This window comes from Oncorhynchus gorbuscha, linkage group LG08 (assembly GCF_021184085.1).
Source record: "Oncorhynchus gorbuscha isolate QuinsamMale2020 ecotype Even-year linkage group LG08, OgorEven_v1.0, whole genome shotgun sequence".
Taxonomy (NCBI): Eukaryota; Metazoa; Chordata; class Actinopteri; order Salmoniformes; family Salmonidae; genus Oncorhynchus; species Oncorhynchus gorbuscha.
The window spans coordinates 75056876-75082218 of NC_060180.1; the positions used below are offsets into that span (position 1 = coordinate 75056876).

Sequence of the window (25343 nt, forward strand, 5' to 3'; positions counted from 1 at the left end):
TCTTCTCCCTAGTCTCCTCTCCTCCAGTCCTCTCCCTAGTCTCCTCTCCTCTAGTCCTCTCTCTAGTCCCCTCTCCCTAGTCTCCTCTCCTCCAGTCCTCTCCCTAGTCTCCTCTCCTCCAGTCCTCTCCCTAGTCTCCTCTCCTCCAGTCCTCTCCCTAGTCTCCTCTCCTCCAGTCCTCTCCCTAGTCTCCTCTCCTCCAGTCCTCTCCCTAGTCTCCTCCCCCTAGTCTCCTCCCCCTAGTCTCCTCTCCCTAGTGTCCTCTCCTCCAGTCCTCTCCCTAGTCTCCTCTCCTCCAGTCCTCTCCCTAGTCTCCTCTCCTCCAGTCCTCTCCCTAGTCTCCTCTCCTCCAGTCCTCTCCCTAGTCTCCTCCCCCTAGTCTCCTCTCCCTAGTCTCCTCTCCTCCAGTCCTCTCCCTAGTCTCCTCTCCTCCAGTCCTCTCCCTAGTCTCCTCTCCTCCAGTCCTCTCCCTAGTCTCCTCTCCTCCAGTCCTCTCCCTAGTCTCCTCTCCTCCAGTCCTCTCCCTAGTCTCCTCTCCTCTAGTCCTCTCTCTAGTCCCCTCTCCCTAGTCTCCTCTCCTCCAGTCCTCTCCCTAGTCTCCTCTCCTCCAGTCCTCTCCCTAGTCTCCTCTCCTCCGGTCCTCTCCCTAGTCTCCTCTCCTCCAGTCCTCTCCCTAGTCTCCTCTCCTCCAGTCCTCTCCCTAGTCTCCTCTTCTCCAGTCCTCTCCCTAGTCTCCTCTCCCTAGTCTCCTCTCCTCCAGTCCTCTCCCTAGTCTCCTCTCCTCCGGTCCTTTCCCTAGTCCCTCTCCTCCGGTCCTCTCCCTAGTCTGCTCTCCTCCAGTCCTCTCCATAGTCTCCTCTCCTCCGGTCCTCTCCCTAGTCTACTCTCCTCCGGTCCTCTCCCTAGTCTACTCTCCTCCGGTCCTCTCCCTAGTCTCCTCTCCTCCAGTCCTCTCCCTAGTCTCCTCTCCTCCGGTCCTCTCCATAGTCTCCTCTCCTCTGGTCCTCTCCCTAGTCTCCTCTCCTCCGGTCCTCTCCATAGTCTCCTCTCCTCCGGTCCTCTCCCTAGTCTCCTCTCCTCTAGTCCTCTCCCTAGTCTCCTCTCCTCCGGTCCTCTCCCTAGTCTCCTCTCCTCCAGTCCTCTCCCTAGTCTCCTCTCCCTAGTCTCCTCTCCCTAGTCTCCTCTCCCTAGTATCCTCTCCTCCAGTTCTCACCCTAGTCTCCTCTCCTCCGGTCCTCTCCCTAGTCTCCTCTCCCTAGTCTCCTCTCCTCCAGTCCTCTCCCTAGTCTCCTCTCCTCCGGTCCTCTCCCTAGTCTACTCTCCTCCGGTCCTCTCCCTAGTCTACTCTCCTCCGGTCCTCTCCCTAGTCTCCTCTCCTCCGGTCCTCTCCCTAGTCTCCTCTCCTCCGGTCCTCTCCATAGTCTCCTCTCCTCCGGTCCTCTCCATAGTCTCCTCTCCTCCGGTCCTCTCCCTAGTCTCCTCTCCTCTAGTCCTCTCCCTAGTCTCCTCTCCTCCAGTCCTCTCCCTAGTCTCCTCTCCCTAGTCTCCTCTCCCTAGTCTCCTCTCCTCCAGTTCTCACCCTAGTCTCCTCTCCTCCGGTCCTCTCCCTAGTCTCCTCTCCCTAGTCTCCTCTCCTCCGGTCCTCTCCCTAGTCTACTCTCCTCCGGTCCTCTCCCTAGTCTACTCTCCTCCGGTCCTCTCCCTAGTCTACTCTCCTCTGGTCCTCTCCCTAGTCTCCTCTCCTCCGGTCCTCTCCCTAGTCTCCTCTCCTCCAGTCCTCTCCCTAGTCTCCTCTCCCTAGTCTCCTCTCCTCCAGTCCTCTCCCTAGTCTCCTCTCCTCCGGTCCTCTCCCTAGTCTCCTCTCCTCCGGTCCTCTCCCTAGTCTCCTCTCCTCCGGTCCTCTCCATAGTCTCCTCTCCTCCGGTCCTCTCCCTAGTCTCCTCTCCTCCAGTCCTCTCCCTAGTCTCCTCTCCTCCAGTCCTCTCCCTAGTCTCCTCTCCTCCGGTCCTCTCTCTAGTCTCCTCTCCCTAGTCTCCTCTCCTCCAGTCCTCTCCTAGTCTCCTCTCCTCCGGTCCTCTCCCTAGTCTACTCTCCTCCGGTCCTCTCCCTAGTCTCCTCTCCTCCGGTCCTCTCCCTAGTCTCCTCTCCTCTGGTCCTCTCCCTAGTCTCCTCTCCTCCGGTCCTCTCCCTAGTCTCCTCTCCTCTGGTCCTCTCCCTAGTCTCCTCTCCTCTGGTCCTCTCCCTAGTCTCCTCTCCTCCGGTCCTCTCCATAGTCTCCTCTCCTCCAGTCCTCTCCCTAGTCTCCTCTCCTCTAGTCCTCTCCCTAGTCTCCTCTCCTCCAGTCCTCCCTAGTCTCCTCTCCTCTAGTCCTCTCCCTAGTCTACTCTCCTCCAGTCCTCTCCCTAGTCTCCTCTCCTCCAGTCCTCTCCCTAGTCTCCTCTCCTCCGGTCCTCTCCCTAGTCTCCTCTCCTCCGGTCCTCTCCCTAGTCTCCTCTCCTCCAGTCCTCTCCCTAGTCTCCTCTCCTCCAGTCCTCTCCCTAGTCTCCTCTTCTCCAGTCCTCTCCCTAGTCTCCTCTCCCTAGTCTCCTCTCCTCCAGTCCTCTCCCTAGTCTCCTCTCCTCCGGTCCTTTCCCTAGTCCCTCTCCTCCGGTCCTCTCCCTAGTCTCCTCTCCTCCAGGCCTCTCCATAGTCTCCTCTCGTCCGGTCCTCTCCCTAGTCTACTCTCCTCCGGTCCTCTCCCTAGTCTACTCTCCTCCGGTCCTCTCCCTAGTCTCCTCTCCTCCAGTCCTCTCCCTAGTCTCCTCTCCTCCGGTCCTCTCCCTAGTCTCCTCTCCTCCGGTCCTCTCCCTAGTCTCCTCTCCTCCGGTCCTCTCCCTAGTCTCCTCTCCTCCGGTCCTCTCCATAGTCTCCTCTCCTCCGGTCCTCTCCCTAGTCTCCTCTCCTCTGGTCCTCTCCCTAGTCTCCTCCTCCGGTCCTCTCCCTAGTCTCCTCTCCTCCAGTCCTCTCCCTAGTCTCCTCTCCCTAGTCTCCTCTCCCTAGTCTCCTCTCCCTAGTCTCCTCTCCTCCAGTTCTCACCCTAGTCTCCTCTCCTCCGGTCCTCTCCCTAGTCTCCTCTCCCTAGTCTCCTCTCCTCCGGTCCTCTCCCTAGTCTCCTCTCCTCCGGTCCTCTCCCTAGTCTCCTCTCCTCCGGTCCTCTCCATAGTCTCCTCTCCTCCGGTCCTCTCCCTAGTCTCCTCTCCTCCAGTCCTCTCCCTAGTCTCCTCTCCTCCAGTCCTCTCCCTAGTCTCCTCTCCTCCGGTCCTCTCTCTAGTCTCCTCTCCCTAGTCTCCTCTCCCTAGTCTCCTCTCCTCCAGTCCTCTCCCTAGTCTCCTCTCCTCCGGTCCTCTCCCTAGTCTACTCTCCTCCGGTCCTCTCCCTAGTCTCCTCTCCTCCGGTCCTCTCCCTAGTCTCCTCTCCTCTGGTCCTCTCCCTAGTCTCCTCTCCTCCGGTCCTCTCCCTAGTCTCCTCTCCTCCGGTCCTCTCCCTAGTCTCCTCTCCTCTGGTCCTCTCCCTAGTCTCCTCTCCTCCGGTCCTCTCCATAGTCTCCTCTCCTCCGGTCCTCTCCCTAGTCTCCTCTCCTCTAGTCCTCTCCCTAGTCTCCTCTCCTCCGGTCCTCTCCCTAGTCTCCTCTCCTCCGGTCCTCTCCCTAGTCTCCTCTCCTCCGGTCCTCTCCCTAGTCTCCTCTCCTCCAGTCCTCTCCCTAGTCTCCTCTCCTCCAGTCCTCTCCCTAGTCTCCTCTCCTCTAGTCCTCTCCCTAGTCTCCTCTCCTCCGGTCCTCTCCATAGTCTCCTCTCCTCCGGTCCTCTCCCTAGTCTCCTCTCCTCTAGTCCTCTCCCTAGTCTCCTCTCCTCCGGTCCTCTCCCTAGTCTCCTCTCCTCCGGTCCTCTCCCTAGTCTCCTCTCCTCCGGTCCTCTCCCTAGTCTCCTCTCCTCCAGTCCTCTCCCTAGTCTCCTCTCCTCCAGTCCTCTCCCTAGTCTCCTCTCCTCTAGTCCTCTCCCTAGTCTCCTCTCCTCCAGTCCTCCCTAGTCTCCTCTCCTCTAGTCCTCTCCCTAGTCTACTCTCCTCCAGTCCTCTCCCTAGTCTCCTCTCCTCCAGTCCTCTCCCTAGTCTCCTCTCCTCCAGTCCTCTCCCTAGTCTCCTCTCCTCCGGTCCTCTCCCTAGTCTCCTCTCCTCCAGTCCTCTCCCTAGTCTCCTCTCCTCCAGTCCTCTCCCTAGTCTCCTCTCCTCCAGTCCTCTCCCTAGTCTCCTCTCCTCCAGTCCTCTCCCTAGTCTCCTCTTCTCCAGTCCTCTCCCTAGTCTCCTCTCCCTAGTCTCCTCTCCTCCAGTCCTCTCCCTAGTCTCCTCTCCTCCGGTCCTCTCCCTAGTCTCCTCTCCTCCGGTCCTCTCCCTAGTCTCCTCTCCTCTGGTCCTCTCCCTAGTCTCCTCTCCTCCGGTCCTCTCCCTAGTCTCCTCTCCTCCGGTCCTCTCCCTAGTCTCCTCTCCTCTGGTCCTCTCCCTAGTCTCCTCTCCTCCGGTCCTCTCCATAGTCAACTCTCCTCCGGTCCTCTCCCTAGTCTCCTCTCCTCCAGTCCTCTCACTAGTCTCCTCTCCTCCGGTCCTCTCCCTAGTCTCCTCTCCTCCAGTCCTCTCCCTAGTCTCCTCTCCTCCAGTCCTCTCCCTAGTCTCCTCTTCTCCAGTCCTCTCCCTAGTCTCCTCTCCCTAGTCTCCTCTCCTCCAGTCCTCTCCTAGTCTCCTCTCCTCCGGTCCTTTCCCTAGTCCCTCTCCTCCGGTCCTCTCCCTAGTCTCCTCTCCTCCAGTCCTCTCCATAGTCTCCTCTCCTCCGGTCCTCTCCCTAGTCTACTCTCCTCCGGTCCTCTCCCTAGTCTACTCTCCTCCGGTCCTCTCGCTAGTCTCCTCTCCTCCAGTCCTCTCCCTAGTCTCCTCTCCTCCGGTCCTCTCCATAGTCTCCTCTCCTCCGGTCCTCTCCCTAGTCTCCTCTCCTCCGGTCCTCTCCCTAGTCTCCTCTCCTCCAGTCCTCTCCCTAGTCTCCTGTCCCTAGTCTCCTCTCCCTAGTCTCCTCTCCCTAGTCTCCTCTCCTCCAGTTCTCACCCTAGTCTCCTCTCCTCCGGTCCTCTCCCTAGTCTCCTCTCCCTAGTCTCCTCTCCTCCGGTCCTCTCCCTAGTCTCCTCTCCCTAGTCTCCTCTCCTCTAGTCCTCTCCCTAGTCTACTCTCCTCCAGTCCTCTCCCTAGTCTCCTCTCCTCCAGTCCTCTCCCTAGTCTCCTCTCCTCCAGTCCTCTCCCTAGTCTCCTCTCCTCCGGTCCTCTCCCTAGTCTCCTCTCCTCCAGTCCTCTCCCTAGTCTCCTCTCCCTAGTCTCCTCTCCCTAGTCTCCTCTCCCTAGTCTCCTCTCCTCCAGTTCTCACCCTAGTCTCCTCTCCTCCGGTCCTCTCCCTAGTCTCCTCTCCCTAGTCTCCTCTCCTCCAGTCCTCTCCCTAGTCTCCTCTCCTCCGGTCCTCTCCCTAGTCTACTCTCCTCCGGTCCTCTCCCTAGTCTCCTCTCCTCCGGTCCTCTCCCTAGTCTCCTCTCCTCCGGTCCTCTCCCTAGTCTCCTCTCCTCCGGTCCTCTCCCTAGTCTCCTCTCCTCCGGTCCTCTCCCTAGTCTCCTCTCCTCTGGTCCTCTCCCTAGTTTCCTCTCCCTAGTCTCCTCTCCCTAGTCTCCTCTCCCTAGTCTCCTCTCCTCCAGTCATCTCCCTAGTCTCCTCTCCTCCAGTCCTCTCCCTAGTCTCCTCTCCTCCGGTCCTCTCCCTAGTCTCCTCTCCTCCAGTCCTCTCCCTAGTCTCCTCTCCTCCAGTCCTCTCCCTAGTCTCCTCTCCTCTAGTCCTCTCCCTAGTCCCTTCTCCCTAGTCTCCTCTCCCTAGTCTCCTCTCCTCCAGTCCTCTCCCTAGTCTCCTCTCCCTAGTCTCCTCCCCCTAGTCTCCTCTCCCTAGCCTCCTCTCCCTAGTCTCCTCTCCCTAGTCTCCTCTCCTCCAGTCCTCTCCCTAGTCTCCTCTCCTCCAGTCCTCTCCCTAGTCTCCTCTCCTCCAGTCCTCTCCCTAGTTTCCTCTCCCTAGTTTCCTCTCCCTAGTCTCCTCTCCTCCAGTCATCTCCCTAGTCTCCTCTCCTCCAGTCCTCTCCCTAGTCTCCTCTCCTCCAGTCCTCTCCCTAGTCTCCTCTCCTCCAGTCCTCTCCCTTGTCTCTCCTCCAGTCTTCTCCCTAGGAACTGTTGGTGTCTCCTGGAGGAGGATCAATTGAGCCCTGGCACCAGCTAATAGCTCCTCTCCTCCAGTCCTCTCCCTAGTTTCCTCTCCCTAGTCTCCTCTCCCTAGTCTCCTCTCCTCCAGTCATCTCCCTAGTCTCCTCTCCTCCAGTCCTCTCCCTAGTCTCCTCTCCTCCAGTCCTCTCCCTAGTCTCCTCTCCTCCAGTCCTCTCCCTTGTCTCTCCTCTAGTCTTCTCCCTAGGAACTGTTGGTGTCTCCTGGAGGAGGATCAATTGAGCCCTGGCACCAGCTAATAGGTGGTATAATGTTGTAGAAATGGACTGAAACTTTAACATGGAAGGGAAATGGATCCCATTACCTTGAGCTCTGGCTGCTAGTCTGCTCACCTCCTGTAGGGGAGAGGGGGGAGGGAGAGGGACAATAGGAGGAGAAGAGGAGGGAGATGAGAGGGAGGGGAAGAGAGCGAGAACAAAAGAGAGAAAGAAAGAGAGATGGGGGAAAGAGAGCAAAGATAGAGAAATACCCAGAAATAGGAAAGGGATGATATATCCCATACAGAGAGACTTTCACCGGTAGGTCTGGAGGGATGATATATCCCATACAGAGAGACTGACACCGGTAGGTCTGGAGGGATGATATATCCCATACAGAGAGACTGTCACCGTTAGGTCTGGAGGGATGATATATCCCATACAGAGAGACTGACACCGGTAGGTCTGGAGGGATGATATATCCCATACAGAGAGACTATCACCGGTAGGTCTGGAGGGATGATATATCCCATACAGAGAGACTATCACCGGTAGGTCTGGAGGGATGATATATCCCATACAGAGAGACTGACACCGGTAGGTCTGGAGGGATGATATATCCCATACAGAGAGACTGACACCGGTAGGTCTGGAGGGATGATATATCCCATACAGAGAGACTGTCACCGGTAGGTCTGGAGGGATGATATATCCCATACAGAGAGACTGTCACCGGTAGGTCTGGAGGGATGATATATCCCATACAGAGAGACTGACACCGGTAGGTCTGGAGGGATGATATATCCCATACAGAGAGACTGTCACCGGTAGGTCTGGAGGGATGATATATCCCATACAGAGAGACTGACACCGGTAGGTCTGGAGGGATGATATATCCCATACAGAGAGACTGTCACCGGTAGGTCTGGAGGGATGATATATCCCATACAGAGAGACTGTCACCGGTAGGTCTGGAGGGATGATAAAGGCTTTGCTTGTTAGAACAAAGGTTATGTTCAAACGAACATGTTTTTTTCTTCCACCACAGATCCCATGTCATATAAACAATTTGCTTAGGATAATCACACACACACACACACACTCACTCACTCACTCACTCACTCACTCACTCACTCACTCACTCACTCACACACACACACACACACACACACACACACACACACACACACATATTCCTAATGAGATCCACATTCTTGTCTATCGTTTATATGTATATATATTTCATCTCCCCCACAGAGCCAATCCACGGTCCCAGTAATCTAGAAGTCGTTGACGTCCAATCAAAACAAGTCACCGTTCGCTGGGAGCCTTTCGGCTACAACGTCACGCGTTGCCATAGCTACAACCTGACGGTGCAGTACCGGTCCCAAGTGGCGGGGAAGGACGAGACCCGGGAGGAGGTGTGTTACGACACCCTGGGTCGCGACCCCCAGCACACTATCCACAACCTGACTCCCTACACCAACCTGTCAGTCAAACTGGTCCTCAAGAACCCAGAGGGGGTCAAAGAGAGCCTAGAGATGGAGCTGCAGACAGATGAAGATGGTGAGTGTTATAACACCTTAGAATGGTTATACCATGCTTATTACAGGGTTATGAAGGCGTATAAATACCTCAGAATGGTAATAACGTGCTTATGACAGGGTTATGACAGGGTTATGACAGGATTATGACAGGGTTATGAAGGTGTATACATAACTCAGAATGGTTATGACAGGGTTATGACAGGGTTATTACAGGGTTATGACAGGGTTATGAAGGTGTATACATAACTCAGAATGGTTATGACAGGGTTATGACAGGGTTATGACAAGGTTATGACAGGGTTATAACAGGGTTATGGAGGTGTATACATACCTCAGAATGGTTATAACAGGGTTATAACAGGGTTATAACAGGGTTATGACAGTGTTATGACAGGGTTATGGAGGTGTATACATACCTCAGAATGGTTATAACAGGATTATAACAGGGTTATGACAGGGTTATGGAGGTGTATACATACCTCAGAATGGTTATAACAGGGTTATAACAGGGTTATAACAGGGTTATGACAGGGTTATGGGGGTGTATACATACCTCAGAATGGTTATAACAGGGTTATAACAGGGTTATGACAGGGTTATGACAGGGTTATGACAAGGTTATGACAGGGTTATAACAGGGTTATGGAGGTGTATACATACCTCAGAATGGTTATAACAGGGTTATAACAGGGTTATGACAGGGTTATGGAGGTGTATACATACCTCAGAATGGTTATAACAGGGTTATAACAGGGTTATGACAGGGTTATGACAGGGTTATGGAGGTGTATACATACCTCAGAATGGTTATAACAGGGTTATAACAGGGTTATGGGGGTGTATACATACCTCAGAATGGTTATAACAGGGTTATAACAGGGTTATGACAGGGTTATGACAGGGTTATGGAGGTGTATACATACCTCAGAATGGTTATAACAGGGTTATAACAGGGTTATGACAGGGTTATGGGGGTGTATACATACCTCAGAATGGTTATAACAGGGTTATAACAGGGTTATAACAGGGTTATGACAGGGTTATGGGGGTGTATACATACCTCAGAATGGTTATAACAGGGTTATAACAGGGTTATAACAGGGTTATAACAGGGTTATAACAGGGTTATGACAGGGTTATGGGGGTGTATACATACCTCAGAATGGTTATAACAGGGTTATAACAGGGTTATGACAGGGTTATGGAGGTGTATACATACCTCAGAATGGTTATAACAGGGTTATAACAGGGTTATGACAGGGTTATGGGGGTGTATACATACCTCAGAATGGTTATAACAGGGTTATAACAGGGTTATAACAGGGTTATGACAGGGTTATGGAGGTGTATACATACCTCAGAATGGTTATAACAGGGTTATAACAGGGTTATGACAGGGTTATGACAGGGTTATGGAGGTGTATACATACCTCAGAATGGTTATAACAGGGTTATAACAGGGTTATAACAGGGTTATGACAAGGTTATGGAGGTGTATACATACCTCAGAATGGTTATAACAGGGTTATAACAGGGTTATGGAGGTGTATACATACCTCAGAATGGTTATAACAGGGTTATAACAGGGTTATAACAGGGTTATGGAGGTGTATACATACCTCAGAATGGTTATAACAGGGTTATAACAGGGTTATGACAGGGTTATGACAGGGTTATGGAGGTGTATACATACCTCAGAATGGTTATAACAGGGTTATAACAGGGTTATGACAGGGTTATGAAGGTGTATACATACCTCAGAATGGTTATAACAGGGTTATAACAGGGTTATATGAAGGTGTATAAAATGTGTTGAAGAACCCAGAGTGGGGTTCAGAGAGAGACCAGACACGGAGCTGCAGACAAAACAGGGACAGTGCAATCAAGTGTTGTTCTGAGGTTTAGCTGCCGGCCAAACATCATCTACTAAAATATAAACGATTGATGAGTCTTAAAGTGATACCTCAGGATGTTGACAATGAGGCCCTTTATCTACTTCCCCAGAGTCAGATCGACTCCTTTATCTACTTCCCTAGAGTCAGATCGACTCCTTTATCTACTTCCCCAGAGTCAGATCGACTCCTTTATCTACTTCCCCAGAGTCAGATCGACTCCTTTATCTACTTCCCCAGAGTCAGATCGACTCCTTTATCTACTTCCCTAGAGTCAGATCGACTCCTTTATCTACTTCCCTAGAGTCAGATCGACTCCTTTATCGACTTCCCCAGAGTCAGATCGACTCCTTTATCTACTTCCCCAGAGTCAGATCGACTCCTTTATCTACTTCCCCAGAGTCAGATCGACTCCTTTATCTACTTCCCCAGAGTCAGATCAACTTGTGGATACCATTTTTACGGCTCTGTGTCCAAAATGAACACAGAGACACAAGTTAGGTAGTTTCGCGAGCAAATGCTAATTCGCGTTAGCACAGTGACTGGATGTCTATGTATTACTCCAATGGTCCATTACGTGTCTGTCTAAAGTCTGACTAGACCTGTCTAAAGACTGACTAGACCTGACTAAAGACTGACTAAACCTGTCTAAAGACTGACTATACCTGTCTAAAGACTGACTAGAACTGTCTAAAGACTAAAGACTGACTAAAGACTGACTAGACCTGTCTAAAGACTGACTAGACCTGACTAAAGACTGACTAGACCTCTTTAAAGACTGACTAGACCTGAGTAGACCTGTCTAAAGACTGACTAGACCTCTTTAAAGACTGACTAGAACTCTCTAAAGACTGACTAGACCTGACTAGACCTGTCTAAGACTGACTAGACCTGTCTAAAGACTGACTAGACCTGACTAGACCTGTCTAAAGACTGACTAGACCTGTCTAAGACTGACTAAAGACTGACTAAAGACTGACTAAAGACTGACTAGACCTGACTAAGACTGACTAGACCTGTCTAAAGACTGACTAGACCTCTTTAAAGACTGACTAGAACTCTCTAAAGACTGACTAGACCTGACTAGACCTGTCTAAGACTGACTAGACCTGACTAAAGACTGACTAGACCTCTTTAAAGACTGACTAGACCTGAGTAGACCTGTCTAAAGTCTGACTAGACCTGTCTAAAGACTGACTAGACCTGACTAAAGACTGACTAAACCTGTCTAAAGACTGACTATACCTGTCTAAAGACCTGACTGACTAAAGACTGACTAGACCTGTCTAAAGACTGACTAGACCTGACTAAAGACTGACTAGACCTCTTTAAAGACTGACTAGACCTGAGTAGACCTGTCTAAAGACTGACTAGACCTCTTTAAAGACTGACTAGAACTCTCTAAAGACTGACTAGACCTGACTAGACCTGTCTAAGACTGACTAGACCTGTCTAAAGACTGACTAGACCTGACTAGACCTGTCTAAAGACTGACTAGACCTGTCTAAGACTGACTAGACCTGTCTAAAGACTGACTAGACCTGACTAAGACTGACTAGACCTGTCTAAAGACTGACTAGACCTCTTTAAAGACTGACTAGAACTCTCTAAAGACTGACTAGACCTGACTAGACCTGTCTAAGACTGACTAGACCTGTCTAAGACTGACTAGAACTCTCTAAAGACTGACTAGAACTCTCTAAAGACTGACTAGAACTCTCTAAAGACTGACTAGACCTGACTAGACCTGTCTAAGACTGACTAGACCTGTCTAGTGACTGACTAGAACTCTCTAAAGACTGACTAGAACTCTCTAAAGACTGACTAGAACTCTCTAAAGACTGACTAGAACTCTCTAAAGACTGACTAGAACTCTCAAAAGACACTGAGGTATTATCAAAAGAACTAACTAAAGTCTCAGGGAAGGGAATTTAGTTTTTTTTTTTTCATCCAATTTTTTAAACCTTAAATCCAATAACATGGTGAAATGTTTAATTGATTTCACGTTGCATTCACGTTAGTTGACAACTCAGAAGTAGACGTCGAAATGACGTCCGTGTCACGTGAGATGGTGTAACGACGCTTTTGGAGAACGTTCTTTCTACGTGCTTGTTTGGGAAGACACCGATGCGACTGGTACAGTCACTGTAATGCTTTAAATTACATCGCAATCAGTGGAAAGAATTTAGTGAATCGGAATTCGACTGCTTCTGAAAAAACGCAGCCTTATGAGGGCAACTGGCAGGCCTGTTGAGAGTCGGAATTATAGAAGCACACGGTGCGATGTCAAAATGTGGCTGTGCAACAGCAGTCACTCTCGATTAGCCCATGTCAACGAAATTCTTCGTGATTGGTAAATTAGTCGAGTTGCCAGCTATGTACATTTTTAGTAAGCATGGTCGAATTACTGCCAGCAATTTACCTCAACCCAATGGCAAAACGAGTAGAATTTATATAAAATGAGTTATAAAATTGGATGTGGGTGTGCAGACCCACAAGCCACTGCTCACTGATTTGTTTGTGTTGCCCATCCCCGTCCATCAACGTTGCCCATCCCCGCTCTAGAGTCGTTCCAGGGGAGTGCCTCTAAGGAGGGAGGTGTTTCTCATGTGTTTGTTCTGGTCCTGTCCCCTCAGTACCCGGAGCGGTTCCTCTGGACTCCATCCAGGGCAGTGCTTATGAAGAGAAGATGATCCTGAAATGGAGAGAACCGGCCCAGACCTACGGAATCATCACTCAGTACGAGGTGAAAAGACAGATTGATTGATTTCATTCATTTTAGATGACGGCAAATATTGCATCCTTGAAAAAAAAAAAAAAAAAACATGTTTCTTGTTTTCCCTCATGTCTTGTGGTACTGTGAAGATTCTCATCAATTCGGTTTATTAGACACCTTGCTTGGAGAACGAGTGTGTCACCATGATCACTGCCCGAATGTGCCTAATTTGTTTATAAATAACTTGTCATGTTCATAACTGTGCACTCTCCTCCAACAATAGCATGGTATTCTTTCACTGTAATAGCTACTGTAAATTGGACAGTGCAGTTAGATTAACAATAATTTAAGATTTCTGGCCATGTCAGACATGTCTATGTCCTGGGAAATGTTCTTGTTACTTACAACCTCATGCTAATCACATTAGCCTATGTTAACTCAACCGTCCCGTGGAAGGGACACCGATCCCAAAGAAGATGTATCTCTCTCTATATATCATGTCCATATTATAGATTATAGATTAACTATGTCTATATATCATGTCCATACTCCAGGTTAACTATGTCTATATATCATGTCCATACTACAGGTTAACTATGTCTATATATCATGTCCATACTACAGGTTAACTCTCTATATATCATGTCCATACTCCAGGTTAACTCTCTATATATCATGTCCATACTACAGGTTAACTATGTCTATATATCATGTCCATACTACAGGTTAACTCTCTATATATCATGTCCATACTATCCACCTCTTTTTCTAATGTTGCTATGGGAACAGCCAAAAACAGAAGTGAAGGATTCCACTACTGCTTTGTTTCCCTATTGAAGGCTGCCGGTAGCAAACTTGCCAGAGTAAATTATTAGAAAATGTTATATTGATTTAATTCAAGTTTGCTAACGTTATCTAGATTGTGAGGTTGTGATAATAACGTTAGCTAGACCTACTAGTATACTAGTTACATTCTGTCTCCTAGAGATGAACGTACTTCGGTGCGAAAAGTGCAAATCAATCCCAGAACAACAGCAAAGGACCTTGTGAATATGCTGGAGGAAACAGGTACAAAAGTATCTTTATGAACAGTAAAATGAGTCCTATATCGACATAACCTGAAAGGCCGCTCAGCAAGGAAGAAGCCACTGCTCCAAAACCGCCATAAAAAAGTCAGGCTTCGGTCTGTAACTGCACATGGGGATAAAGTTCATACTTTTTGGAGAAATGTCCTCTGGTCTGATGAAACAAAAATAGAACTGTTTGGTCATGATGACCATCATTGGAGGAAAAAGGGGGAGGCTTGCAAGCCGAAGAACACCATCCCAACCGTGAAGCACAGGGGTGGCAGCATCATGTTGTGGGGGTGCTTTACTAGAGGAGGGACTGGAGCACTTCACAAAATAGATGGCTTCATGAGCAAGGAGAATTATGTGGATACACTGAAGCAACATCTCAAGACATCAGTCAGGAACTTAAAGCTTGGTCACAAATGGGTCTTCCAAATGGACAATGACCCCAAGCAAACTTCCAAAGTTGTGGCAAAATGGCTTAAGGACAACAAACTCAAGGTATTGGAGTGGCCATCACAAAGCCCTGACCTCAAACCTATAGAAAATTTGTGGGCAGAACTGAAAAAGCATGTGCGAGCAAGGTGGCCTGCAAACCTGACTGAGTTACACTGGTTCTGTCAGGAGGAATGGGACAAAATTCACCCAACTGATTGTGGGAAGCTTGGGGAAGGCTACCCGTTTGACCCAAGTGAAACAATTTAAAGGCAACGCTACCAAATGCTAATTGAGTGTATGTAAACTTCTGACCCAGTGGGAATGTGTTGAAAGAATTAAAAGTTTAAATAAATCATTCTATCTACGATTATTCTGACATTTCACATTCTTAAAATAAAGTGGTGATCCTAATGGGATTAAATGTCAGGAATTGTGAAAAACTGAGTTTAATGGATGTGGCTAAGGTGTATGTAAACTTCTGACTTCAACTGTACAATGCTAACTATAGGCTATATAACTATAATGCTAACTATAGGCTATATAACTATAATGCTAACTATAGGCTATATAACTATAATGATAACTATAGGCTATATAACTACAATGATAACTATAGGCTATATAACTACAATGATAACTATAGGCTATATAACTATAATGATAACTATAGGATATATAACTGTAATGCTAACTATAGGCTATATAACTATAATGATAACTATAGGCTATATAACTACAATGATAACTATAGGCTATATAACTATAATGATAACTATAGGATATATAACTGTAATGCTAACTATAGGCTATATAACTATAATGATAACTATAGGCTATATAACTACAATGATAACTATAGGCTATATAACTATAATGATAACTATAGTCTATATAACTATAATGCTAACTATAGGCTATATAACTATAATGCTAACTATAGGCTATATAACTGTAATGATAACTATAGTCTATATAACTATAATGCTAACTATAGGCTATATAACTTTAATGATAACTATAGGCTATATAACTATAATGCTAACTATAGGCTATATACCTTTAATGATAACTATAGTCTATATAACTATAATGCTAACTATAGGCTATATAACTTTAATGATAACTATAGGCTATATAACTATAATGCTAACTATAGGCTATATAACTTTAATGATAACTATAGGCTATATAACTTTAATGATAACTGTAGGCTGTATAACTATAATAATAACTATAGTATATATAACTTTAATGATAACTATAGGCTATGTACCTATAACTGTAGGCTATATACCTATAGTGATAACTGTAGGCTATATAGCTATAATGCTAACTATATGCTATATAACTATAATGCTAACTATAGGCTATATATATTTAATAACTATGGGCTATATATATTTAATGATAACTATAGGCTATATAACTTGAATGGGGCGGCAGCGTAGCCTAGTGGTTAGAGCGTTGGACTAGTAACCGGAAGGTTGTGAGTTCAAACCCCCGAGCTGACAAGGTACAAATCTGTCGTTCTGCCCCTGACCAGGCAGTTAACCCACTGTTCCCAGGCCGTCATTGAAAATAAGAATATGTTCTTAACTGACTTGCCTGGTTAAATAAAGGTTAAAAAAAGATAACTGTAGGCTATATAACTATAATGCTAACTATAGGCTATATATATTTAAGAACTATAGGCTATATATATTTAAGAACTATAGGCTATATATATTTAATAACTATAGGCTATATATATTTAATAATTATAGGCTATATAACTTTAATGATAACTATAGGCTATATAACTATAATGCTAACTATAGGCTATATATATTTAAGAACTATAGGCTATATAACTATAATGATAACTGTAGGCTATATAACTATAATGATAACTGTAGTCTATATAACTTTAATGATAACTATAGGCTATATAACTATAATGATAACTATAGGCTATATAACTATAATGATAACTATAGGCTATATATATTTAATAACTGTAGGCTATATAACTATAATGATAACTGTAGTCTATATAAATGTAATGATAACTATAGGCTATATAACTATAATGATAACTGTAGTCTATATATATTTAATGATAACTATAGGCTATATATATTTAATAACTGTAGGCTATATAACTATAATGCTAACTATAGGCTATTTACATTTAAGTCATTTAGCAGACGCTCTTATCCAGAGCGACTTACAAATTGGTGCATTCACCTTATGACATCCAGTGGAACAACCACTTTACAATAGTGCATCTAAATATTTTAAGGGGGGGGAGGGGGGGTGAGAAGGATTACTTTATCCTATCCTAGGTATTCCTTAAAGAGGTGGGGTTTCAGGTGTCTCCGGAAGGTGGTGATTGACTCCGCTGTCCTGGCGTCGTGAGGGAGTTTGTTCCACCATTGGGGAGCCAGAGCAGCGAACAGTTTTGACTGGGCTGAGCGGGAACTGTACTTCCTCAGTGGTAGGGAGGCGAGCAGGCCAGAGGTGGATGAACGCAGTGCCCTTATTTGGGTGTAGGGCCTGATCAGAGCCTGGAGGTACTGAGGTGCCGTTCCCCTCACAGCTCCGTAGGCAAGCACCATGGTCTTGTAGCGGATGCGAGCTTCAACTGGAAGCCAGTGGAGAGAGCGGAGGAGCGGGGTGACGTGAGAGAACTTGGGAAGGTTGAACACTAGACGGGCTGCGGCGTTCTGGATGAGTTGTAGGGGTTTAATGGCACAGGCAGGGAGCCCAGCCAACAGCGAGTTGCAGTAATCCAGATGGGAGATGACAAGTGCCTGGATTAGGACCTGCGCCGCTTCCTGTGTGAGGCAGGGTCGTACTCTGCGGATGTTGTAGAGCATGAACCTACAGGAACGGGCCACCGCCTTGATGTTAGTTGAGAACGACAGGGTGTTGTCCAGGATCACGCCAAGGTTCTTGGCGCTCTGGGAGGAGGACACAATGGAGTTGTCAACCGTGATGGCGAGATCATGGAACGGGCAGTCCTTCCCGGGAGGAAGAGCAGCTCCGTCTTGCCGAAGTTCAGCTTGAGGTGGTGATCCGTCATCCACACTGATATGTCTGGCTATATATATTTAAGAACTATAGGCTATATATATTTAAGAACTATAGGCTATATATATTTAATAACTATAGGCTATATATATTTAATAATTATAGGCTATATAACTTTAATGATAACTATAGGCTATATAACTATAATGCTAACTATAGGCTATATAACTATAATGATAACTGTGGGCTATATATATTTAATGATAACTATAGGCTATATAGCTGTAATGATAACTATAGGCTATATAACTGTAATGATAACTATGGGCTATATATATTTAATAACTATAGGCTATATATATTTAATGATAACTATAGGCTATATAGCTATAATGATAACTATAGGCTATATAATTTTAATGATAACTATAGGCTATATATATTTAATAACTGTAGGCTATATAACTATAATGATAACTATAGGCTATATAACTTTAATGATAACTATAGGCTATGTACCTATAACTGTAGGCTATATACCTATAGTGATAACTGTAGGCTATATAGCTATAATGCTAACTATATGCTATATAACTATAATGCTAACTATAGGCTATATAGCTATAATTCTAACTATAGGATATATAACTGTAATGATAACTGTAGGCTATATAGCTATAATTCTAACTATAGGCTATATAACTATAATGCTAACTATAGGCTATATAACTTTAATGATAACTGTAGGCTGTATAACTATAATAATAACTATAGTATATATAACTTTAATGATAACTATAGGCTATGTACCTATAACTAGGCTATATACCTATAGTGATAACTATAGGCTATATAGCTGTAATGATAACTATAGGCTATATAACTGTAATGATAACTATGGGCTATATATATTTAATAACTATAGGCTATATATATTTAATGATAACTATAGGCTATATAACTATAATGCTAACTATAGGCTATATAACTGTAATGATAACTATAGGCTATATAACTTTAATGATAACTGTAGGCTGTATAACTATAATAATAACTATAGTATATATAACTTTAATGATAACTATAGGCTATGTACCTATAACTGTAGGCTATATACCTATAGTGATAACTGTAGGCTATATAGCTATAATGCTAACTATATGCTATATAACTGTAATGCTAACTATAGGCTATATAGCTATAATTCTAACTATAGGATATATAACTGTAATGATAACTGTAGGCTATATAGCTATAATTCTAACTATAGGCTATATAACTATAATGCTAACTATAGGCTATATAACTTTAATGATAACTGTAGGCTGTATAACTATAATAATAACTATAGTATATATAACTTTAATGATAACTATAGGCTATGTACCTATAACTGTAGGCTATATACCTATAGTGATAACTGTAGGCTATATAGCTATAATGCTAACTATATGCTATATAACTATAATGCTAACTATAGGCTATATATATTTAATAACTATGGGCTATATATATTTAATGATAACTATAGGCTATATAACTTGAATGGGGCGGCAGCGTAGCCTAGTGGTTAGAGCGTTGGACTAGTAACCGGAAGGTTGTGAGTTCAAACCCCCGAGCTGACAAGGTACAAATCTGTCGTTCTGCCCCTGACCAGGCAGTTAACCCACTGTTCCCAGGCCGTCATTGAAAATAAGAATATGTTCTTAACTGACTTGCCTGGTTAAATAAAGGTTAAAAAAAAGATAACTGTAGGCTATATAACTATAATGCTAACTATAGGCTATATATATTTAAGAACTATAGGCTATATATATTTAAGAACTATAGGCTATATATATTTAATAACTATAGGCTATATATATTTAATAATTATAGGCTATATAACTTTAATGATAACTATAGGCTATATAACTATAATGCTAACTATAGGCTATATATATTTAAGAACTATAGGCTATATAACTATAATGATAACTGTAGGCTATATAACTATAATGATAACTGTAGTCTATATAACTTTAATGATAACTATAGGCTATATAACTATAATGATAACTATAGGCTATATAACTATAATGATAACTATAGGCTATATATATTTAATAACTGTAGGCTATATAACTATAATGATAACTGTAGTCTATATAACTTTAATGATAACTATAGGCTATATAACTATAATGCTAACTGTAGTCTATATAAATGTAATGATAACTATAGGCTATATAACTATAATGATAACTGTAGTCTATATATATTTAATGATAACTATAGGCTATATATATTTAATAACTGTAGGCTATATAACTATAATGCTAACTATAGGCTATTTACATTTAAGTCATTTAGCAGACGCTCTTATCCAGAGCGACTTACAAATTGGTGCATTCACCTTATGACATCCAGTGGAACAACCACTTTACAATAGTGCATCTAAATATTTTAAGGGGGAGGGGGGTGAGAAGGATTACTTTATCCTATCCTAGGTATTCCTTAAAGAGGTGGGGTTTCAGGTGTCTCCGGAAGGTGGTGATTGACTCCGCTGTCCTGGCGTCGTGAGGGAGTTTGTTCCACCATTGGGGAGCCAGAGCAGCGAACAGTTTTGACTGGGCTGAGCGGGAACTGTACTTCCTCAGTGGTAGGGAGGCGAGCAGGCCAGAGGTGGATGAACGCAGTGCCCTTATTTGGGTGTAGGGCCTGATCAGAGCCTGGAGGTACTGAGGTGCCGTTCCCCTCACAGCTCCGTAGGCAAGCACCATGGTCTTGTAGCGGATGCGAGCTTCAACTGGAAGCCAGTGGAGAGAGCGGAGGAGCGGGGTGACGTGAGAGAACTTGGGAAGGTTGAACACTAGACGGGCTGCGGCGTTCTGGATGAGTTGTAGGGGTTTAATGGCACAGGCAGGGAGCCCAGCCAACAGCGAGTTGCAGTAATCCAGATGGGAGATGACAAGTGCCTGGATTAGGACCTGCGCCGCTTCCTGTGTGAGGCAGGGTCGTACTCTGCGGATGTTGTAGAGCATGAACCTACAGGAACGGGCCACCGCCTTGATGTTAGTTGAGAACGACAGGGTGTTGTCCAGGATCACGCCAAGGTTCTTGGCGCTCTGGGAGGAGGACACAATGGAGTTGTCAACCGTGATGGCGAGATCATGGAACGGGCAGTCCTTCCCCGGGAGGAAGAGCAGCTCCGTCTTGCCGAAGTTCAGCTTGAGGTGGTGATCCGTCATCCACACTGATATGTCTGGCTATATATATTTAAGAACTATAGGCTATATATATTTAAGAACTATAGGCTATATATATTTAATAACTATAGGCTATATATATTTAATAATTATAGGCTATATAACTTTAATGATAACTATAGGCTATATAACTATAATGCTAACTATAGGCTATATAACTATAATGATAACTGTGGGCTATATATATTTAATGATAACTATAGGCTATATAGCTGTAATGATAACTATAGGCTATATAACTGTAATGATAACTATGGGCTATATATATTTAATAACTATAGGCTATATATATTTAATGATAACTATAGGCTATATAGCTATAATGATAACTATAGGCTATATAATTTTAATGATAACTATAGGCTATATATATTTAATAACTGTAGGCTATATAACTATAATGATAACTATAGGCTATATAACTTTAATGATAACTATAGGCTATGTACCTATAACTGTAGGCTATATACCTATAGTGATAACTGTAGGCTATATAGCTATAATGCTAACTATATGCTATATAACTATAATGCTAACTATAGGCTATATAGCTATAATTCTAACTATAGGATATATAACTGTAATGATAACTGTAGGCTATATAGCTATAATTCTAACTATAGGCTATATAACTATAATGCTAACTATAGGCTATATAACTTTAATGATAACTGTAGGCTGTATAACTATAATAATAACTATAGTATATATAACTTTAATGATAACTATAGGCTATGTACCTATAACTAGGCTATATACCTATAGTGATAACTATAGGCTATATAGCTGTAATGATAACTATAGGCTATATAACTGTAATGATAACTATGGGCTATATATATTTAATAACTATAGGCTATATATATTTAATGATAACTATAGGCTATATAACTATAATGCTAACTATAGGCTATATAACTGTAATGATAACTATAGGCTATATAACTTTAATGATAACTGTAGGCTGTATAACTATAATAATAACTATAGTATATATAACTTTAATGATAACTATAGGCTATGTACCTATAACTGTAGGCTATATACCTATAGTGATAACTGTAGGCTATATAGCTATAATGCTAACTATATGCTATATAACTATAATGCTAACTATAGGCTATATAGCTATAATTCTAACTATAGGATATATAACTGTAATGATAACTGTAGGCTATATAGCTATAATTCTAACTATAGGCTATATAACTATAATGCTAACTATAGGCTATATAACTTTAATGATAACTGTAGGCTGTATAACTATAATAATAACTATAGTATATATAACTTTAATGATAACTATAGGCTATGTACCTATAACTGTAGGCTATATACCTATAGTGATAACTGTAGGCTATATAGCTATAATGCTAACTATATGCTATATAACTATAATGCTAACTATAGGCTATATATATTTAATAACTATGGGCTATATATATTTAATGATAACTATAGGCTATATAACTTGAATGGGGCGGCAGCGTAGCCTAGTGGTTAGAGCGTTGGACTAGTAACCGGAAGGTTGTGAGTTCAAACCCCCGAGCTGACAAGGTACAAATCTGTCGTTCTGCCCCTGACCAGGCAGTTAACCCACTGTTCCCAGGCCGTCATTGAAAATAAGAATATGTTCTTAACTGACTTGCCTGGTTAAATAAAGGTAAAAAAAAAAGATAACTGTAGGCTATATAACTATAATGCTAACTATAGGCTATATATATTTAAGAACTATAGGCTATATATATTTAAGAACTATAGGCTATATATATTTAATAACTATAGGCTATATATATTTAATAATTATAGGCTATATAACTTTAATGATAACTATAGGCTATATAACTATAATGCTAACTATAGGCTATATATATTTAAGAACTATAGGCTATATAACTATAATGATAACTGTAGGCTATATAACTATAATGATAACTGTAGTCTATATAACTTTAATGATAACTATAGGCTATATAACTATAATGATAACTATAGGCTATATAACTATAATGATAACTATAGGCTATATATATTTAATAACTGTAGGCTATATAACTATAATGATAACTGTAGTCTATATAACTTTAATGATAACTATAGGCTATATAACTATAATGCTAACTGTAGTCTATATAAATGTAATGATAACTATAGGCTATATAACTATAATGATAACTGTAGTCTATATATATTTAATGATAACTATAGGCTATATATATTTAATAACTGTAGGCTATATAACTATAATGCTAACTATAGGCTATTTACATTTAAGTCATTTAGCAGACGCTCTTATCCAGAGCGACTTACAAATTGGTGCATTCACCTTATGACATCCAGTGGAACAACCACTTTACAATAGTGCATCTAAATATTTTAAGGGGGAGGGGGGTGAGAAGGATTACTTTATCCTATCCTAGGTATTCCTTAAAGAGGTGGGGTTTCAGGTGTCTCCGGAAGGTGGTGATTGACTCCGCTGTCCTGGCGTCGTGAGGGAGTTTGTTCCACCATTGGGGAGCCAGAGCAGCGAACAGTTTTGACTGGGCTGAGCGGGAACTGTACTTCCTCAGTGGTAGGGAGGCGAGCAGGCCAGAGGTGGATGAACGCAGTGCCCTTATTTGGGTGTAGGGCCTGATCAGAGCCTGGAGGTACTGAGGTGCCGTTCCCCTCACAGCTCCGTAGGCAAGCACCATGGTCTTGTAGCGGATGCGAGCTTCAACTGGAAGCCAGTGGAGAGAGCGGAGGAGCGGGGTGACGTGAGAGAACTTGGGAAGGTTGAACACTAGACGGGCTGCGGCGTTCTGGATGAGTTGTAGGGGTTTAATGGCACAGGCAGGGAGCCCAGCCAACAGCGAGTTGCAGTAATCCAGATGGGAGATGACAAGTGCCTGGATTAGGACCTGCGCCGCTTCCTGTGTGAGGCAGGGTCGTACTCTGCGGATGTTGTAGAGCATGAACCTACAGGAACGGGCCACCGCCTTGATGTTAGTTGAGAACGACAGGGTGTTGTCCAGGATCACGCCAAGGTTCTTGGCGCTCTGGGAGGAGGACACAATGGAGTTGTCAACCGTGATGGCGAGATCATGGAACGGGCAGTCCTTCCCCGGGAGGAAGAGCAGCTCCGTCTTGCCGAAGTTCAGCTTGAGGTGGTGATCCGTCATCCACACTGATATGTCTGGCTATATATATTTAAGAACTATAGGCTATATATATTTAAGAACTATAGGCTATATATATTTAATAACTATAGGCTATATATATTTAATAATTATAGGCTATATAACTTTAATGATAACTATAGGCTATATAACTATAATGCTAACTATAGGCTATATAACTATAATGATAACTGTGGGCTATGTACCTATAACTAGGCTATATACCTATAGTGATAACTATAGGCTATATAGCTGTAATGATAACTATAGGCTATATAACTGTAATGATAACTATGGGCTATATATATTTAATAACTATAGGCTATATATATTTAATGATAACTATAGGCTATATAGCTATAATGATAACTATAGGCTATATAATTTTAATGATAACTATAGGCTATATATATTTAATAACTGTAGGCTATATAACTATAATGATAACTATAGGCTATATAACTATAATGATAATTATAGGCTATATAACTATAATGATAACTATAGGCTATATAACTATTTTGATAACTATAGGCTATATAACTATAATGATAACTATAGGCTATATAACTATAATGATAACTATAGGCTATATAACTATAATGATAACTATAGGCTATATAACTATAATGATAACTATAGGCTATATATATTTAATAACTGTAGGCTATATAACTATAATGATAACTATAGGCTATATAACTATAATGATAACTGTAGGCTATATAACTATACAACATTTGTGAGCATCCACACTAGAGGAAAGTTTATCTTTCTACAGTCCTCCACCTGTCAATCAACTGTTCAACTCATCATATTACCCTTATTTATGTAATACCGTCCCGAAATATCTATGGTAAAAATGTACAGGTGTAGGATCCTAATTTGATCACCGTGTTGGAAGGGGTTGTTGTAAAACGTGTAGTGTATTTCCACTTTGAAATTTCAGACTTGGTTTTCCCTTAAGAAAAATGTATCAACCCCACCAAAAAAGGCTATTAATTATAATCCACATAATAGTTTGGCTAATTTCCTGTTGCTGCGGGAATATTTTTCTGCTGTAGCAAACTGGCTCAAATGAAGGTCCAACATCTGTAGCAGGCTATAGTATTGACAAAGCAAGCATGAGCAATCACTGCTATCACTATAATAACTGCAATACTGTAAAGAACATAATTATAAAGCTTCTGATTCTGTATCATTTACTTGTCCAATCAACACAGACATGAGTTAATGTCCAGCACCCTAACAAAAGCTCAATTTACATTTTCCCAGCTAGGAAACATTATAAGCATTCATGTGCACAATTAATCACTTTCTGGTTTTCCTTCCCTTCTGTCGTCACGTCAGTGTCATTTTAATCTCCCTCTCTCCTCCTCTCTCTCTCTCTCTCTCTCTCTCTCTCTCTTCTCTCTCTCTCTTCTCTCTCTTCTCTCTCTCTTTCTCTCTCTCTCTTCTCTCTCTCTCTTCTCTCTCTCTCCTCCTCTCTCTCTCTCCTCCTCCTCACTCTCTCCTCCTCTCTCTTCTCTCTCTCTCTTCTCTCTCTCTCTTCTCTCTCTCTCTCTTCTCTCTCTTCTCTCTCTCTCTTCTCTCTCTCTCTTCTCTCTCTCTCTTCTCTCTCCTCCTCCTCTCTCTCTCTCTCTCTCTCTCTCTCTCTCTCTCTCTCTCTCTCTCTCTCTCTCTCTCTCTCTCTTCTCTCTCTTCTCTCTCTCTCTTCTCTCTCTCTTCTCTCTCTCTCT

The 25343-nt window shown here is 43.5% G+C and overlaps 1 protein-coding gene across 3 annotated transcripts in view; it reads left to right on the plus strand.

The window, feature by feature from the left end:
* Window positions 1-25343, plus strand: part of LOC124042184 (receptor-type tyrosine-protein phosphatase mu-like) — a 621881-nt gene that overhangs the window by 316634 nt on the left and 279904 nt on the right. For all 3 annotated transcript variants that reach the window (XM_046360586.1, XM_046360587.1, XM_046360588.1), the window contains exons 9-10: window positions 7781-8089; window positions 12599-12708. In XM_046360586.1, the coding sequence (XP_046216542.1) occupies window positions 7781-8089; window positions 12599-12708 (419 nt within the window). The remainder of the gene's footprint in view (window positions 1-7780; window positions 8090-12598; window positions 12709-25343) is intronic.